The sequence below is a fragment of the Pavona decussata genome, unplaced genomic scaffold, assembly GCF_977016875.1.
Source record: "Pavona decussata unplaced genomic scaffold, jaPavDecu1.1 SCAFFOLD_51, whole genome shotgun sequence".
Classification (NCBI taxonomy): Eukaryota; Metazoa; Cnidaria; class Anthozoa; order Scleractinia; family Agariciidae; genus Pavona; species Pavona decussata.
Window position 1 is genome coordinate 6,611,213 of NW_028145473.1, and position 19,399 is coordinate 6,630,611.

Genomic DNA, 19,399 nt, shown 5'->3' on the forward strand with positions numbered 1-19,399 from the left:
TGACAAAAACAAAAGATGATAGAAAACGAGCGAAAACCTACAGATAGGAAAAAAACAAATATGACATAGAAAAAGATAAAAATGTAGGGATGCAAGAACAACAGATGACAGATAAATCAGTCGGTGAAAGAATGAGTTGATAAAGGAATGTCTTTGAAGACCAAATATGATAGAAAGACAAAAGCAAAATATAGTGTTAGAAAAAAATAACAGAGGATGAAAGAAAAACCGGCACAAGACTGTAGAAAAAGTGGATGGAAAACGGCACAACTTAAGAAAACTGTACAAAGTAGGAACAAAACGTTTAAAAAACAGAGTAAGAATGAAATTATGGAGAACAGCAAAAACTTACAGGAATACAAGAAGATAACGAGGAGGACCAAGAGCAAGAAATACATGGAACGATTAAAAACAAATTAAAAATAATAATAAAAAAAAGAAACAAAAAAATGAAAAGGGACAAATTACAACTAAAGTGAAACAGAGAGAATGAGGAGAAAACTAACTTTTGAGAAACAAAACAAAAATGCGATACAAAACAAAAGCCGCGATAACTTGAAGAACGAGAATCATAAAATAGAAAACCTTGAGTGAAACAGGAACCAATACTGATGACGGGCCAATACGGAAGAGAAATAAGAGAAAAACATGACAGAGAAACAAGCAATACTATGGACAATTGAAACAATTAACGACATGAAAATTAAAGCAAAACTGAGGAGAAAAGAGAGGATAACATGAAAGAAAAACACACAATAATATGGAAAGACTGAAACAATTTGCGACAAGAAAGTCAGGGAAAACTAGCAAGAAACGACAGCAAAACAAATAAGCAATACTATGAAAAAACTGAAACAATTTACGACACGAAAATTATGGAAAACTGACGAGAAAGAACAGAAAAACAAACGAGCAATACTATGGAAAACCGAAACAGTTTACAACATGAAATAAGGGAAAACGGACGAGAAACGACTGCAAAACATGACAGAAAAAGTAGCAACACTATGAAAAACTGAAACAACGACGTCAAAATAAGAGCAAAACTGAATAGCAACGAGAACAAAATATGACAGAAAAACAAGCAATACTGTAGAAAACCTGAAACAATTTAATTAGGGTAAAACTGACGAGAAACGACAGAAAAACATGACAGAATAACGAATACTATGGAAAAACAGAAGCAATTCTCGACATGAAAATTAGAGCAAAGCTTCAGAGAAACGAGAGTAAAACATGATACAAAAATGAGAGCCATGCTATGAAACTGACAACTGGAAAGATCACGAAATGAAAATAAGGCCACAAGTGAAGAGAAACGAGTCCGAGAAAAATATGACGAGAAAGTGACAATGCCTTGCAGAAATAGGAAAACAGTTAAAGAGAGAAACAGTGAAGAGAACGAAGAGCCAAATATGACAAGAAAGGAACAATACTGATGAGAAAGAGGAATAAAACATGTGCCAGAAAAACAAGTCAACAAGACAAAGAACGAAAAAAGAAAATGACAGAACAACGAACAATCTTGACTATTGAGAAACTGGGAATAATATGAAAAAAAAAATACTATAAAAGAACTGATAAACAGTACGAAATGAAAACAAGTACAAAACTGTAGCAGCGAGAGAAAAACATGACAGGAAAACAGACGATGCTACGGAAAAATAGAACATAATATGACATTACAACAACAACGAAACACGACCTGTGCAAAGTAAAATTGTAGATACACGAGAGTAAAACATGACTGGGGAATAGGCAATACTGTAAAAAAATTAATAAATAAATAAAAGAAGAAAAAACAGAAACAAATTACAACGAGAATAAAGAGTAACAGAAAACGAAAGCAAGAGTGGAGTTATACCAAGACACGACAAGAAAACAAGAGCAGCAAAACTGTAGACTAGCGAGAGCAAAACATGACCGAAAAATGAACAACACTACAGGGAAACAGAAACAAAAGATCACATGAAAACAAGAGGAAAACACGGCATGGAAAAAGACTAAAACATGACAGAAAAAAAAAATCCGACAACAACATAGAGAAAAAATAGTGGTATAGAAATGTGATATAAAAGAATTGAGGAAAAGGGAAATGAGACTGAAATGAAATCAAGAGGGAGGAGTGCAAATAGGATAGAGATAAAAAAAAAAAAATGGTTGTAAAAATGTTGCTCAGAATATTGATGAGAAGAGATTAAGCTGGTATCGTTTACCACAAACATTTTGTATGAAGAGAACTGTAACTTTATTCTAACATAAACAATATATTAAACATTGAGTACTGAAAGCAAAGTTCTAATCTGAAACGTAGGCATAAAATGCAACAGAAACTATTAATTAGTCTATACTGAACTTATGAATGGATACTTACTATGAATTGATACTTACTATTCCCCCGGGAGGTCCCCGGGGGAATAGCATGGAGTAAGACGTGCCGTGCTGAGCTCCGCAAAAAGTTTTGATTTTAACTCAAACTGTCCAAAATTTTTTGTCACTGCAGTTGAAATACTGGCGATTGCTATAAGGAATCAAGAAAATATTAAAGGATTAACTATAGACGGTTTAGAAACTAAATTACTGCAATTTGCCGATGACACAACTGCTGTCCTATCAGACTTGGATTCAGCCCGAGCCCTGTTTGGATTACTTGAACGTTTTGAGAAAGTCTCTGGACTTAAACTTCATGTAGCTAAAACAGAAGCAATGTGGATTGGGTCACTTCAAAATTGTGAGAATGAACCACTAGGGGTTAAGTGGAAAACATGTGTCAAATGTTTAGGAATATATATTACATATGATGTACAAACATTAGTAGAGAAAAATTTAAAGCAGAGGTTGAAAAAAATTAAGAACACAATAAATCTATGGAAGTCAAGAGGATTATCAATTCACGGCAAAGTAAATATTATTAAAACACTTTTATTCCCAACAATGATCTATCCTAGTTCGGTATTATGTACTCCTTTCGAAGTCATAAAAGAATTCAACAGTTTGGTTTTTCGATTTTTGTGGAACGGTAACGACAAGGTTATTAGACTCTCAACTTACCAACACCTTCGAAGGAAGAAGACCAAGGTGGCCTCAAAATGCTAGATTATGAAAGTATGGTTAAAGCTTTAAGGCTAAGCTGGTTAAAACGAATAGTTGACCCAGATTACTCTGGATTTTGGAAGTCATATCTTGATCATCTTTTGGTATACGAAGGGGGGTTATTTTTAATTCAGTGCAATTATGATATCAACCGATTAACAATCTCGGCGACCTTTTATCGAGAACTTTTGGAGTGGTGGTCAAAATTAAGAGAAGTCGAGGACCCCGAAAATACATATAAGTATATTTTATGGAACAACAGAAATATAAAGATTTATAAACATTTTTTTGATAACAATGTCATATACACAAATCATCTGCTTTATGATATGACAAATATTGAATCTTTCAATGTTGTCAAAGTTACAGGATTAAAGAACTCTAACTTTTTTAGTATGGACCGGTCTAAGGCAATCAGTTCCATTGAAACTGCGCTTTCACATGCCCGACGTAGAAAATATCTTTGATTTAGAAAATTTTAAGTGCCGTGACTATTATCACTATCTTATAAAGCAAAAATACGAAAAACCAAATAAATGGGCTAAGTTGAGAGAGAGGAATTCGATCTAGAGGATAAGCAACTTTCGGAGGCATTTGTGATGCCACTGAGAGCCGCAAATGAACTTTATCTACGTTCCTTTCAATATAAAGTATTAAATTCAATTCTATACACAAATGAATTACTTTGTAAGATAGGCTATGGTTCTAACCCCAACTGCTCCTTCTGTCATCACACTATAGAGACGATATCTCATATTTTCTTTGATTGTTCTTTCTCGACCTCCTTTTGGAATGAAGTTTGTGACAAAATTTTAAATAAACTAAGCAGTTGCGTAGGCCTCTCTTTAAAATATTGTGAGATTATTTTAGGGTTCTTAGAGGAGGAGATGGATCTGCAAAACTATATACTTATTTTAGGAAAAACGTATCTGTGGACTTGCCGGTGTAAAGAAACGAAACCATCTTGTAGCCACTTTAAGAGAATTTTATTAAATAAATATCAGACGGAAAGGCACATTTCTCTTAAATCGAATAAGACCAATTCGTTTAGGAAAAATGGAGAATGTTTGAGGAAACGATTCTTTAAAGATCAAGTCCACAGTTATGTTTAATTACGTACTATATGTAAACTGTAACTGTGTAACTGTGGAAATAACAGGAAAAAAAATGAAATGTAAGAAGTTGCCTGGCACTAATTGCGGTGTTGTAAAACTATTACTATTAACTATTGTTAGCTATTATTACTATTAACTATTGTATATTTGTATTGTATGTATGGCAATGTAATGGATTGTATTGTCAATAAATAAATTAAAAAACAAAAAAAAAAAAAAAAAAAGTATCATTCTTTAACCCTTTGACTCCTGTCGTGTTTCCATAGTTTTCGCATAAATTTACTTTTTCCTAGAGCGGTTTAATTTAATAAAATGCGCAGTAGATAAAAAAATATCGTTGGCTTCCAAAATTAACTGCATATTAAACTGGAATGATTAAACAAATGTATTTTGACGTAAAATAATATGGTTACCTATTAATCATTTGCCAAAAAACACACTTGAACGCAAAATTGCCAAAATTCACGGCATGTTGATGAAGACCTTTGGCATATCAAATTTCAATCCGCTTATGCAAATCTGTCGCTTCTCAAACGCATATATGAATTGACAAAGACACAAAAATCAACAAAAAGCTTTTCCAACAAAACATTTTATTGAAATAAACGATGCATTTGCTATTAGAGGCAAAAAACTTTCAGTTTTTTTGCGTGTGTGCAAACACGCATGTAAAATTTGAAGACACTCCGTGTTTGTTCAAAGGGATCACCCGCAGTAAATTCGGGCACGTTCGCGATGAAAATTACAGAAGTTACAGAATTCTGGTTCAAATCATCACTAAAACTATTTGTAAAAAGCAAATCAACATCGGAAAAAATCATTTACCGTATTGTCGCCATTGTCCTGATCCGGAAATACAATCGCTTAGATCTCGGTCAGTCGAGGATTAGCGTCGGCTTTCGATAGGATTCCATTTGGGATTCCTGTGGCATTTACACTCTTACACTCTTTCACTCAACGCGATGACATAGTGTCTACGCTTCTCTAGAAGCCATAGACACAACAAAAACAAAACATCACGTAAAAGTAAGGGCAAAACTCGTGAGTGAAAAATACACAACATGTCAGGAAAACTCACCATAACAGAAAGAAAAACAACAAAAACAAAAACAAAAAAACAAAAAAGAAAAAAAAAACAGAAGTAAAACATTACATGAAAACAAGAGCAGAAGACAACATGCATCACAGGACAACGAATAATTTACACGTTATCGAGGCCAGGAATAAAAAAAAAGTGATCAGATGAAAACCAGGGTAAAAAGGAAGAGTAAAAGCAACAAAATGTGACAAAATACTCAGAACAGAAATACATGACAAAAAAATACAAGAGCAAAATATAAGGGAAAAGAAAAATAGTACCTTCTTCTAAATCAAAAATATGTTGACAAAGCAGAAACAAAACTTACCATTTAAAGTAACAGGAACAGAATATAGTAGAAAAATGAGAACAAGATAGAGAAAGGAGAGAAACATTTGACAGGAAAACAAATTGAAAACTACAGACAAACAGAAACAAAAGAGACAAGAGCAACAAACAGTTGACAAAGAAAGAGACAGATCTTTACCATTTACAGTAACAGGAAAGGAACAAAATATAGTGGAAAAACAAGAACAAGACAGAGAAAGGAGAGCAACATTTGACGGGAAAACAAGAGAGAAACTATAGAAAAACAGAAACAAAAGGGACAAGAGCAAGAACAGTTGACAAAAAAGAGAGTTCTGTACCATTTACATTAACAGGAACAAAATATAGTTGAAAAATAATAATAAGACAGAGAAAAGAGAGCAACATTTGACAGGAAAACAAGAGAAAAACTACAGAGAAACAGAAAGAAGAAACTGAAGCCAATCGCTGATTATAATTAAGAATTACAATACATATTTGCCGCCTGCTGCTCAAGTGCGCATGCCAAATCAAAATAAGCCTTTATCAGGGAGGGGAGCGCAGGGTGGGTGGGAGGGGGGGGGGGGGGGGAGGAAGAAGGAACAAAGACCTGAAGTTCCAAAGCTGAAAGAAATAGAGAGGCGGGGTCGTGGGGTGTGTACTCTTCATGAGAAATCGACGAATTGAAATATGGTAATTCTCGCTATATAAAATAAAAATTTCTGAGGGGAGCGTTTGAAGAAAACCGATCAAAGTACCGCGAAAATTGCCAATCAAAACAAAACCTACGCGAGAAAGGCGAGCATCTGGGATGGTCACACTGATAATTTTAATCAGAGACAAGAGTTTCAATTCTAGATTGTTAGTGAATTGTTGGCAAGGGGCACTGCCACAAAAATATCAGGCTCGCAAATTTATTGGAACATTCTAGAGATCTGTGTACTTGCAAGTTTGTCTCAAACTGTACGCGTCTAACGTTGTTTTAATGACTCTTCAAAATACATTAATAATTCATTAGCCCATTGACCTATCAAATTGTCGATAAAAAATCAGGTGCAGTGGCTTTAGAATCCTCCTTATTAGTATCCAGTGTTTAATGTTTTTCTCGTACACTAATTTCCAACGTTCACAAAAGCATCATTGTTATGAACTCTCTTGAAACACACTTTTCCAGGAATGTTTTTGAAGCTGTTCAAAAAACTCGCAGCATGTGTTTTATCGGGTCTAAAACCACTCGGCTGCGCCTCGTGGTTTTAAATCCCGATAAAACACTGCTGCTCGTGTTTTGAATATTACTTTATCACCTATCCCCAGTCGAGACGTTTCTTCTTTCTTCTCAATCGAAATTCATCATCACCACCAAGCACCTTAGTATCAAGACCCTTCCTACACCTTCTCTTTAATATTACTTTGTAGAAGGTTGAGTCTGAAGATGCTGATGATCGTTCCAAAATAAAAAAATGACGGTCACCAAGCTCCTTTTGAATTTTTACCACTTAATGCTAAAGTAAGGGGTCTTCCTTAAAGGTTATACTGCGCTATGGTAACGTATTATGTCGAGAAAATGACCATATCTTGTTCACCAATGATAAGGCATTTTTGTTTGATACCATTATTGATGCATTAACTGATAAAGAGTGGTAGTACTGTTCCGTGAAAGTATAAGTCCTAAACAGAGCAAGAAGCCACCTTAAATTTATTTGAGAGATTAAGGAAAACTGTCTTTATTTTTCCTGCTTTTTCTACGACCAAAATTACAGAAAATCTAAAAAAAAAAATGCTACATCTTATTGTAAAGCGGACATAAGATGTAATCTACAAAGTGCTGCTGTTTATTCCAAGCAGGAAGATTAATTACTTTTAAAAATGATAAATATGAAATACATGACTGATGTTTTGGATTCTTATTTTACAGCTTTTTACTGTTACCAAAATTACACACAGAAACCTGCAAAAATCCTGTTATAGCACGTTCACGGGGTACATACGTTTCCTGGAAGGATAAAATAATTGAAATGCATATATCGGTCTGTCCTTTTGTCGTTGTATTATCTGACCAACATTGCAGCAAATCTACAAAAAACTACCTTCTTAAAGCAAACACAAGGGATTAATACAATTTTTCTCTGTTACACGAAAATGATCTAAAATCTAAGATTGTATTTAGCAATGTAAAAACACGCAAAAGGGTTAAATATTTTGATAAAATGATAACCGTGTGTTCCATGGGAAATATGTATTCTTCAATTGTCCTCCATTTGCTTTTTACCAAAGCAACCTAAAACCTATCAAATTTTTCTTTGTTCTACATCAGGAAAAAGTTATAAATTCGAAACACAACAACTATGTATTCCTCTTTGTGTGACCTTTTGTCGGTGCCACTCATATACCCATGCTCTGGCAGCTTTTCTTGAAGGCTTTCACCTGGCACAAATAGAATTATAATTTCAGTTCAGTGAAAGAAATGTAGGATTTTATATATTTATATTCCTTTGACTCGAAATAGGCGTAGGCAATCCTTCCTTTGAAATGTTCGGGCTTTTTTTTTTTTCTGTTTTTTTTTTTTGGCCTCAGACCGGCCCTAATGGTATATGTTCTAGATGTGCTCTATTCTTGCTGTTTCACTCCCATAACAATGACAGGTAGATTACCGTTCTGCTGGTATTATCTGGTGATGCTCATTAAAGTAATGACAAAAATTATAACTAAGCTTCAAAAGTCTTTTCTTTCAACGCAGCACTTGGTGGTTAAAGTTCTCACTTTGTTTTGAGTTGCTACGTCATGCCCAACACGCTGTTACTCAGTTTACTTGTAGTGTCAGTGTGAAGACAACGACAAGTGTCACTGCCGCTTTATGTGTGTATTATATTTGTAGTGATGCGTCTTTAGATTGGGACATTTTGTTAGGATGTTATATTTGCTCTGAGAACATACGCAACAATGTACGGAATGGCAGTCAATGAAAACTGTTAACTTGCGGACGATTTACTAACGATTGACCGATTACTCGATTGGATTTCCGATTACCGATTTTTATCGATTTAAGACACGACGCTTTACAAGGATATGCGTCTCGTTGATAGCAGTGTCATGGAATTGACAGGATATGAAAATTAGAGTTTACTCCTCTTGTAATATAATGTATTAATTTAAGTACAGGTTGAATTTTTAGTAAATATTTTTTGCCTTATACTCCCAGAAAATGACAACCTTGTTTCCTCCAATAGCCCATGATCCGTTGATAATGCTGTTTGTATCCCTCGATGACACACTTTACTGTTACGCCACGAGAAATCACGTGTTCCTCTCTGCAGCAATTTGGCGTCACTATTTTTAAGAGAAACATCAGTACCCCCTCTGTGTCGCACGGCGCCTTTTGTGGGCATGGTCATCGCTTCATGTTGTGGCCAAGTGTTGTTGCAACTACCCTCTTGCACCTCGTTCAGCTTATCAACATCTTGTTCATTAGTTTTCAGAGTGATGTCAGTAGCTCCACTGTCTTTCACAGCATCAGCAACGGTAGTCATTTCCATTTCTCCTGTTTCCACCTGTTTGTCGAGGACGTTCGTTTCGGACAATCCACTGATGTCCCCTGACATATCGATTAGGGGCAGAATGAAGGCCAGACAACAAGAAAAGGACCACTGTGGATTTTTACGCCATTCCTTGAGGTATCCATACAGATGTTGTGTATATTGAACTGAATACAAAAACGAAAACAGAAAAGCTTTAAAATGTTTCGCCTAATTTAGTGACTTACATTTTTATGGAAAATAGAAATCAAATAAAAGATGAATTTGGACCGACAGGGAAAATCTTTGAGATTTTGATACCAAGAATAAAATAACAATTCATATTACCACTCTCTATCTCTTTTAAACTACAATAGAACCCAATTAACTCGGACAAAATCTGATTTCCCTTGGATTTAAACCCATTTTTTCAGGTATTTACTATCAACTTGAACTAATTTTAGATTCCCTTTGCTGAAATGACACTCATAACTTAAACCCCATTGAAAAAACGTCGGACTGTAAATCTCAAAATGTCAAAACATGGCCGATTGACGTGTTGAAATCATTTTGTTAACGTGCTTTCGATGTATGATCTCTGCCTTTGTTTTGTCCTTTATGTTCTTAAAGTTGTAGCTAAAATTCAGGAACTAAACGTTAGCTAACGTTCTTATCAAAAGGCTGTTATAAAACACCCAAGTGACTCGTGATTGTGAAAGAGTGTTAAAAACACGAAATTTTATTAATTTTCAAAAGGCTTTTTGAAATTCAACGCTAACGCCGCTTACTCGATCCACGGCTGACTCGAATCAGTTTTGGTTTCCTTTGGGAGTTCGAGTTAGCGGGGTTCAACTGCACGTAAGAAATAATAATAATAATAATAATAATAATAATAATAATAATAATAATAATAATAATAATAATAATAATTTTAAAATAAATAATATAAAATCTTTATTAACATATTTCAAGCAAATTGCTATTCACAAGTTAAAAGTAGAAAAAAGAACTATTAAAAACTATTAACAATTCATTTCGATAAAAAAGAGACAACTTTCAAGCCGATTCTTTTTTCTCATAAAGTTACTATGCTGTTCTTGTTAAAAAAACCAATAATATATACAAAGTTAAAAATCTTAAAAAAGGGAATAAAAACCGACAAATGGAAGGCTACCAAGAAAAATTAATAATAATAATAATAACAATAAAATATAATAATAATATAATAATAGTAATAATAATAATATTATTATTATTATTATTATTATTATTATTTATTTTTGAAAAAAGAGAAGATATCGTAAGAAAACAAAATTGTAAGTTAGAGGAGGATGTCGCCCTCATGTATAAAATTTGAATTCTCGCTTTCTTTCCTAGAGAAGTAATGAACTGATTGTTATTGTCATCTACCGTCCAAATGTTTTAACAGAGAGCTGTGATAGTTTGTAACTATCTCCTCATGATTACGCATTTTAGGCAGATCATTGGATCAGAAATACACATTATAGCATTAAAAATTACTGGCAAAAGACGAGACATGCGAAAGGAAATCTTTAAACAAAGCAGCCTGCAATCGAAATAGGCCTTCCTGTGTCTGATTCTATTTTTATAAAAATACAAAGAACTGGTATAGCTTGTGTGCTACTTGGTTGGCTGGCATTTATGCGAATAAATAAATGCCTATTGCTATTTCCCACTTTTCGTTTTGCGTTCAGAAAAGAAAACATTTTTGTGTTGATTAAATGCCATACGGCTTATCTAGATCATAGTTACTCCTCATTTTTTCGTGAATCAGACAATCCCCTCTCGTTTCCAAGGTTACTAATTTTACTTGTGATGATAAAGAGTATACTGTCGTACCAACAAGAAGTGCAATCACCACTGTGTTTGCACCAAGTACCAACGCGTTGAATACAACTGTGTCCATGTATGAATCAGAGGCGGCTGGTAGGTTCTCGGCTGGAATTCTGCTTACTGCTCCAATAACCAAGTTGACAACAGTCACGGCAAGAGAAGTAGACATCAGTCTGTTCTCGAAAACGTCTTCCAAGGGATGTATCCAGCAGAAGACCGTCCCATACATCCCTGCAATGGCCAATGTCAAGCCAATGTAGGACCTAGTTTCCTGCCCTACAAGGAACAGACCAGATGTGACAATAACTTTACGAGACATCTCGATCAATTCCCAATACCACGAGCGAGGCTGGTAACTTTTGAACAGAAAACTCAAACCCGTGATTAATTCTGGGTTCAATCCACTATTTTGATTCGCCTCGCTGTCTCCTTTCGCTGATATTTCTCTTCTTTGTCGCCAAAGGGTGATGAATGTGGCCATAGGTAGGGCAATGATGTAGGCAGTGGAGATGTACGCCACGACAACCAAGTGATTGTACCTCGAATCATGGCACCGTGTGCTGTAATCTGCCTTCAGGTACTTAAAACACGATTCATCTCCTTCTTTGTCATCCCGGCAAAGCTTCCTGCAGGAAAGTGGCAGAACAGTGGCTGTCTTGGAACACGTACTGAGGTATGTCACATACAAGATAAAAAACAAGTTCCTGTACACAAGCTCTTTTGTTTCTGAGATTCTTTTGGTTTTTTCCTCTTTCTTTACCTTTTTATCTCTTAAGATAAGCAGCTTTCGCACTCCATATGCAATACCTGAGACAACAATGACAACACCATTTATTGCCATTATCGCGATCAAGTTGCCAAAAGCATCCACATGTAATTCTGAAGAAAAGCAGTGAACAGGAGCCATCTGAAGAATATTCAGCTGTAATACTTCTGAATACTTGCCAATGACTCGTAGGGAATCTGGCCATTGTATGTACGAAAACGCTTCCAATATGCCATAGGTAACCTGATAAAACCCAACTGCGATTTTTAGTTTGGCTAAAAAGACGTCTATCGGACTGCTTTCTTTAACCTCCTTCTCGCTCCTTTTGCTTACCAACACCGAAGCAACAATAAGTAGAAAGAAAATGGCCGCAATGATTGACAACTGTACCGTTATCCATGTCTTAGTTGGGCATTGTTTACATGTTTGTAATTGCCTATAGTGGGTTTTACTACAAACATCACAAAGCGGACCTTCGTAACCATTTTCACATTGGGAATCCAAGCCACCTTTGCAAGACTTTTCCAATCGGCACTTGTACTGAGTTGGTATAGTATACGGGAATTGAACGTCATCCTGTCCTAATGCTGGTACAGGTTCCAACAGGTTGTTTATAAACTCTTTGTAACGGCGTTTGTGACTGGCGTTCCTCCAAGCCCACCAATAGCCAGATTTCAACACAGCGTAATCATTTTTGCATTCCAATCCATGATCACATTTTTCACATTCCTTGAACATGTGTGTTCGATGGAATCCCTCCAAACATTGGCAAGCGCGGTATCCAGCAAAGAAATCTGACTCTGTTCCTGTTGCGATTAAACAAAAAAAATCCAATATATTGTCAGAATTAAAGAATTAACCGTGAGATAGTAGGCGCAGAGAGAAACATTGGTCCTTTAATTTTGTTCAATGAACGTGAATGGCGTCTGTAAGCAGGTGCATTGATCAGCGAACATGTTCAGTGAAGAAGTTCAAGGAAAAAATATTTTTTCCCATTAACTCGCAGTGTCTTAAAACACTAAATACACCTTTTCCGCGAGAACTAATTGTTAAACGCAATTAGTTTGCATTCGAGGCTCATTGTGATGGATGAGGAATGAAAACCTCCTTCAAAATACTTGCATTTCCGATATGTCCTTCCTTAACGTTACCTTCTGAGTTTCAAAAAGGGCCTCCTAGTGTACACTTGAATAAATGGACACAGACAGACTGCTTTCATTTCATTAACTCTTTTGTATAAAAACTGGGCCAGCCAAGCTTGCAAGGTGCTTTTTAACAATTAGACGGCGAGCTCGAGGTTTCTATCGGCTGATAGCCCCGAGCCAACTATCAAAGGCGATAGAGACCGAGAGCGAGCCGTCTAATTGTTTTAGCATACCTCAGCGATCGATCTATGAAGAAAAAAAAAATTTTTTATTTCATAAATTTTGATATATTTGTGCAATAATGCATGCTAAATCGCGCGCGTTCTGACAAACTGCCGTCTATCGATCGATAGACGGCACCTGTGTAGCCAATCAGATTGCGCGTTACGCGATAGTCGGTCACTGAGGTATGCTAAGTGGCATTAAGCGGATCCCCAAGGAAAATGCTCTAATGTGCGCTTAAATTACATAGGCCACTCATCAAAGGCCGTATATTTTGGTCAACGACGCGTTTCTGTCTCTTCATTGTCTTAGTAGCGACAAACCAATCAAACTAGACAGAGAATCCGCAAAGTTATCATAATCAAATATCAAAGGGCATGAAGGGAGTATCTTGCGGTCCTGTGCAAATGCAGTTGGCGCACGTAATGCTCACCCCGAATGTGAACGTCTGGCTATTAAATATTTGAACAAACGTTATCAAACTTCATGAGTTTTCTAGAAAGTTTTCTGGGAAAACATTGTTGTGGGATGTCAGTGTTCGGTGAAATGTATTTTTATCGTGGCAACAAATATTAAACAGGTAGATTTCTCAGAAAATGTAATGTTCCTGTTTTCTTTATATTGTCTTCTTGCATTGAATTTTATTATTTCTCGGCCAATTTTGTCGGTACGTTTATTGAAGTTTTGAGCAAATCCAGAAATCAAAGATGACTGCCGTTTGGCAACCATGGCGTAATTTCCGAGTCATAAGACATCACCATTTGTCTCTTTGCGAAACACAAAGGAACCATCTTTTGGACGTACTGTTTCTCGGGCAAGTGTGGTTGTCATAGCCTTAATAGTCTCGAAGTTATGGATTGGGGAAGGAGGTGGAATTCCCTCAACCCGCCATCCCCCGACAGAGTAGACCTAAAAGCCCAGCCTAGATAGGGCTAACTTATTAAGGTAGTTTTCACAGAAGTGGAAATAAATATAACGGAGTAAACGATTCTACGATTTACGTGCAAATTATATAATAAAAGTTGGTAGCAAAATTTTTGTTACCTAAGGGGCAAGACTTGCAATCCGAGGTACGCGTCCCTGGTGCTGCATCAAATGCAACGAAGGAGCCATTTGGACATTTCTTACAGTGTGTACTTACAAAGCCAACCTCATCAGAATAAAATCCCCCTACAGATGAAACGCAAGGGTATGTATTATGTAACGTATAAGGCTGGACACAAGATTTACAGTAATAAGGCTGTAGACTGGCGTTAGAAGACAACAATTTATTAGATCTCTTAAATGTTTCCGTCTCTTCCCAGGCTTTACTTCTCTTAAGAAAGAAGGGTTTTGTATGTGCTCTGTGTTTTATTTTCGTTGTTTATAGATATTTACAGTTTGACAGTTATCGCGTTTCCTCAACATGAATTACAAAAATCCGTTAAGAATGCATATAATAACACGGAATTTACGAAACCAATTCTACTAAAGGGAAGCTCTTTAAACTTAAGAACAGCAATAGTAACTTAGACATCCTCAATCCAGCATGTTTTTGTTTTTCGTTTGCTCTCAATTTTAACTAAAATATCAAGTGAAAATTTAACCTTAATGCCATACTAATGCCAAATTGATTAATGTCAAAAAAACTGCAGCAATAAGGGATGGAAATACCAATTAAGGCTTCGCCACTATTAAAATGTAGGCGGATTTTGAAATATATAGGCTTTATCAAGCTTGGTTCACACTTGTTTGATAAGCACAAGCTGCATAAGCACAAGAAAATTGGGTGAACAATCTTAAGATGCGTGGTACCTTTGATTTTCTTCAAATTTCCATTGTACTTATATCGCAGTTTTCACTAACAAGAACTTGAGCGACATAGGTACAATGACAAGCTAGAACAAGGCAGTCAACCGTTTTTACTCCATCAACTTGCTTAACAGCGAGGGGAGCTGGTGTCGAGTACTGCATCAAGAAATGGTTTCAGCTGCGCGTGCGTCTGTCCTTATTCTTATTAGCTAATGTTCTCAGTTCTATTTGATGCTTATGCTTATGCTTATGCTTATATCCTAGTGAAAACAAGCCATAACAGAAAAAGATATTTACTTTTCTTGTGTATGTGGTTATGCTCACGCGTGTGCAGATTTCCAGCGGTTCACACGCAATTTTACGTAAGCTTATACCAGGGCGAATCGCAAAAGTGGCAACCAGACTTTAATCAATATAAAAAATACCTGGAGGGCATGGTGAGCATTCGTCAGTTCCTTTCGAAGTAATGTTGGAAAATGTTCCCAAGGGACACGGCAGGAAGTAAGCAAACCTGGCATCGGCAGATGTTTGTCGGAATCCTGATGCCAACATAGCTGAAATTATAATGTCTTGAGTAGTAGACGCAGAGGGATTTTGCACTGTTACAATGTCTTCACTGGAATCGCCAGCATTTCTAAGAGAGAGCATTGATTGCTGATTGCAGGACAAATTGTATTGAATAAAGTATAAACGTGAGTCCGATTTAACAGACAAAGGATTTAACAGAGCAATATTTCGTTGTTTATTTCAACAACATCATCAGGCAATGACGCGGGACTGAAGGCGACAAGGGACCTACAACTGTTCTAACATAATTGTAATTTCAAATCACTAGTGTAATTTTTTGTAACCTTTTTGTATTTGTAATCATTGTGAGATTGTAAGATGCAATTCTAACGGACTCACGTTTATACTATTTAATTAAATGGTCGGATGGCAAAGAAAATTGTATTGAAATTGACGACTTATTGTAATTTGATGTTATCAGTTATTAACTGCAATTTTTTTTTGGTTATTGGCAGATCCATTTTTCAAAAATCGAGAAATGCACAATGTGAAGCCAATATTTACCGCCATTTGAACAACGCATTAAGGGAGATAGTTCATCCAGACGTCTAATGCGTCTCGTGCCCGTCTTCATACTAAAGACGAATAACCCTTCGAACAATAAATGTTTGCTCAAGTTCGCCTACACGGATAGTGCGTCGGGTATTAACTGACAACGCTAAAGAGCGAGTTTCGGCATTTGGCTTATATACAAACTACCTCGTATTCTCTCGAAAAAACTTTTTTTTATTGCATTCTGACTTTATGTCTTGAAAAAAGTATAACATGTTAATGTTTTTCTGAAAACCAATTGCAAATACCTACAAGAGCCCGCAAATGCTATCATCATTAAAGGAATGTATGTTGCGGTATATGAAACAAACCGACTAACAAATGGTGTTTTTTACTTACCTGTTGTTTCTAATCGATTTAAACAACGACAGGAGTGGCTTGAACACCCACGAACGTGTAGCAGTAAAATAACATAGCTATCTGCGTACTCCTTTGGATAAAAACGTCATTAAAGAAGGGGAATTGGCCGCTTTTGAGAGATCACAATCCTGTCCTAGAAATTCCTTACTTAAAATACTAACAAATATATCGTGGAGCGACTCTCGCCGTTGGAATAAAATTTCAGGGTTGTTAGTTTCCTCTTCTTTATCAACCTATCAGAAAAAAAAAAAAGATGCGGTGTAAGAGCAACTTTAGCATATGTTCAACATTCCGTTGATACATGCATGTTCAAAATAAATACACCACTTTTTTCTAACAGTTAAAAGCGCCTCGCTATAAAGTCAGTAAAAAATTACAGACTGGCGATAACAACAATGATGGCCGAAGAATAGTAACAAGGGTCTGCACACTTGCACCATTAAATAGGGTAACCCGCCTTGCTATTACAGGACACCTTAAATCGCTTTGAGAATTTTTGAACTATATTATCGTCTAAGGGATTTAATATTTCTGTGATGAAAATCTCTACGCCGCTTTAAACTCTATTGTAACGGTTGTTGGCCCAAGGAAGGGTGGAACAATAATAAAAATTCGGAATGCTTTCTGAGTGGGAATTCGTCAAAGCTGCTGGTGCTATCTTGCCAGTGGGAAACATTGATAGTTGCGTGCCCTTAGTTTAGGTTTTGGTGATTTTCGCCTTTCACTAGTCTTGAACTGGAATACTTTCGCCAGCGTTCATCAGCAATTTAAGCCGCCGCAAGTCTTCTGCAGCTGCAACAAAAATTATTCTGAGACCTAATATCTTGTTACGGATTGAAATAAAAATATTTGATGTATTCGGCCAAAAATCATAGCAGATTCCCTAATTCACATAATGTTATTTACAATCGTTTCATTTATTGCGCAGTCAATTCGATCAATGCAATTAAAAAAAAAAACAATAACAACAACAAAAGGATACGTCACAGCTTAGAATCAAGGTCACTGAGGCCAACGAAGTATTCGAGGGATAAACTCTTCAGTCTGGTCCGTAGCAGATATCTTCCAAAAAAGAAGAAGAAGAGCAAAACGAGACTCAAATAGGAAGACTGTTTTTTTTAGTCTTGCTACTCAAAAGATCATTACCCATTATACTTCATATTATTTCTATCCCATTCAAAAGACGCAGCATAATGATGATGATGATGATGACGATGATAGTAAAAGATGATAATGATGATGATGATTATGAACAAGAAGAAGAAATAGAAGACGGAGAAGATGATAATGATGATGAATAAGACTAAGATGGATAACACTAAAACAATTTGTTATTGTAATAACCGTTGCTTGAGATTCAAGTCCGAGAGCTGATAATTTTAAAGAATAGAAAATTTTCGGAATGTTACTACAATGTAGAGTTACTTACACTGTTAAGAGCCTTAAGACAATTCGAAATGCTTCTGGTTCAATTGTCTCTATAGGATTATCTGAAAGCATTCTTAAAAAAAAAAAACAATAAATGACATTTAAAAAGAATATATAAAAATGGCAAATCAATTTGTCCCCATGTCGTTTGCTGGTGGGAAGGTAATGTTCCCTCGTGTCATGAATGTTAGGGTTTCCAGATTTTGATGTCTTTTTGTGTACAACCTAAAAAGGTGGCTAAATATCCGACCTGGAGGAGGGCATTCCAGCTGGCTATTCAAAAGGGGGACAGAAAAGTAGAACCTGTTCAACCGAGAACATCTCCAGCCAGTGGCCTAGTGGAAATTGAAATCTGAGACCTCCCAACAAGGTTAGAAATCGGATGCCCCATCTGCTAGGCTGCTCCTCCTTCCCCTTTCTACTTAAAGTCGACAAACTGAATGCTTACAAAGTAAAAATTACTCAAGGTCGAAAAATGAATAAAACACAAAAAAATTTAATAATCTGTTCATGTTGTCCTTCAGCAGCATGGTTAAGAATATATATAAAACTGTTCTATTGAGGCCTTAAACTGCTGTTTAAAAGTAAAAACTAAAATTCAAGCTTTCGCTGATCAACGGCATCATCAGGGATGAGAAAATATTCCGCGCGCTCTCTCTCTATATATCTATATGCAAATAGAGCGTAGACTCTACACTCTCTTTGCATATATATATCGCGCGCGCGGAATATTTTCTCATCCCTGATGATGCCGTTGATCAGCGAAAGCTTGGATTTTAGTTTTTACTTTTAAACAGCAGTTTAAGGCCTCAATAGAACAGTTTTATATAAAAAAAATCTTCTCCAAACACGCAAGTGAAAACAAAAAAACTACCGAGCAACTTGTGGACACCCTTAATTTATTAACGGCGGTCTTCCACGTAGGTTTTAATCTTTTATCCGCAGGTTATTCTTTCTCGTTGATGAATTCTAACTTGAGAATCACGGTTGTGACACAAGTCTTTCATCTATCTTTGGAATTAAAAAAAATTAAAAAAAAGACCTTTATATGGGACATAAAAATGTGATTAACCCTGTGTATTTCGACTAATTAGCGGAACAAACAAAACAGTAATGTTTTCCTAGTCCTTCTCCGGAAATTGTTAGAGTGGATAAGTTGTCCCTTCAAATCAACAAGTAAATAAAAAAAAAAAGTTGGTGTTAACCTCACTCCAAAATAACAAAACTCAAAGAGATTGCAATAAATTGATACAGTGATCAACTGGCAGAATAATGGCCGTGTAATAGGAGTGTAAGGTACATTTAAGTGTCTGTCTCCCTTATATCCTCATAACCTAAATTTGGGGAGGTCATTTTTTTTTACAAGCTGTGAAGGTGGGTTGGTAAAATTGGCAATTTTTACTACTTGAATCAAAAATGTGGAAACATTGAAAATATGTTAGTATAAGGGAGACTTGTCCTTATCACCCAAAGGTTGTATTTAGCCTTTTATCAAATTTTAAGTGCTGTGCTCGCTAAAATTATACAACTATTTTACTGAAAAATTCAATTTTCGCCCATTAAGGAATTCCCTCCCCGTTAACTGAGGAACAAAGCGTTTAGCGTCCAAA

At 35.9% G+C, this 19,399-nt stretch overlaps 1 protein-coding gene across 1 annotated transcript in view; it reads right to left on the reverse strand.

Moving 5' to 3' along the window:
• Positions 1-7,286: 7,286 nt before the first annotated feature.
• Positions 7,287-19,399, reverse strand: part of LOC146481295 (uncharacterized) — a 54,530-nt gene continuing 42,417 nt past the window's right edge. Inside the window, exons 20-27 of the mRNA XM_085108891.1 lie at positions 17,791-17,862; positions 17,349-17,423; positions 16,523-16,594; positions 15,308-15,516; positions 14,136-14,261; positions 10,965-12,530; positions 8,803-9,292; positions 7,287-8,016 (exon numbers count right to left, since the gene is read on the reverse strand). Coding sequence (XP_084965017.1) covers positions 8,013-8,016; positions 8,803-9,292; positions 10,965-12,530; positions 14,136-14,261; positions 15,308-15,516; positions 16,523-16,594; positions 17,349-17,423; positions 17,791-17,862 — 2,614 coding nt within the window. The 3' untranslated portion in view covers positions 7,287-8,012. The remainder of the gene's footprint in view (positions 8,017-8,802; positions 9,293-10,964; positions 12,531-14,135; positions 14,262-15,307; positions 15,517-16,522; positions 16,595-17,348; positions 17,424-17,790; positions 17,863-19,399) is intronic.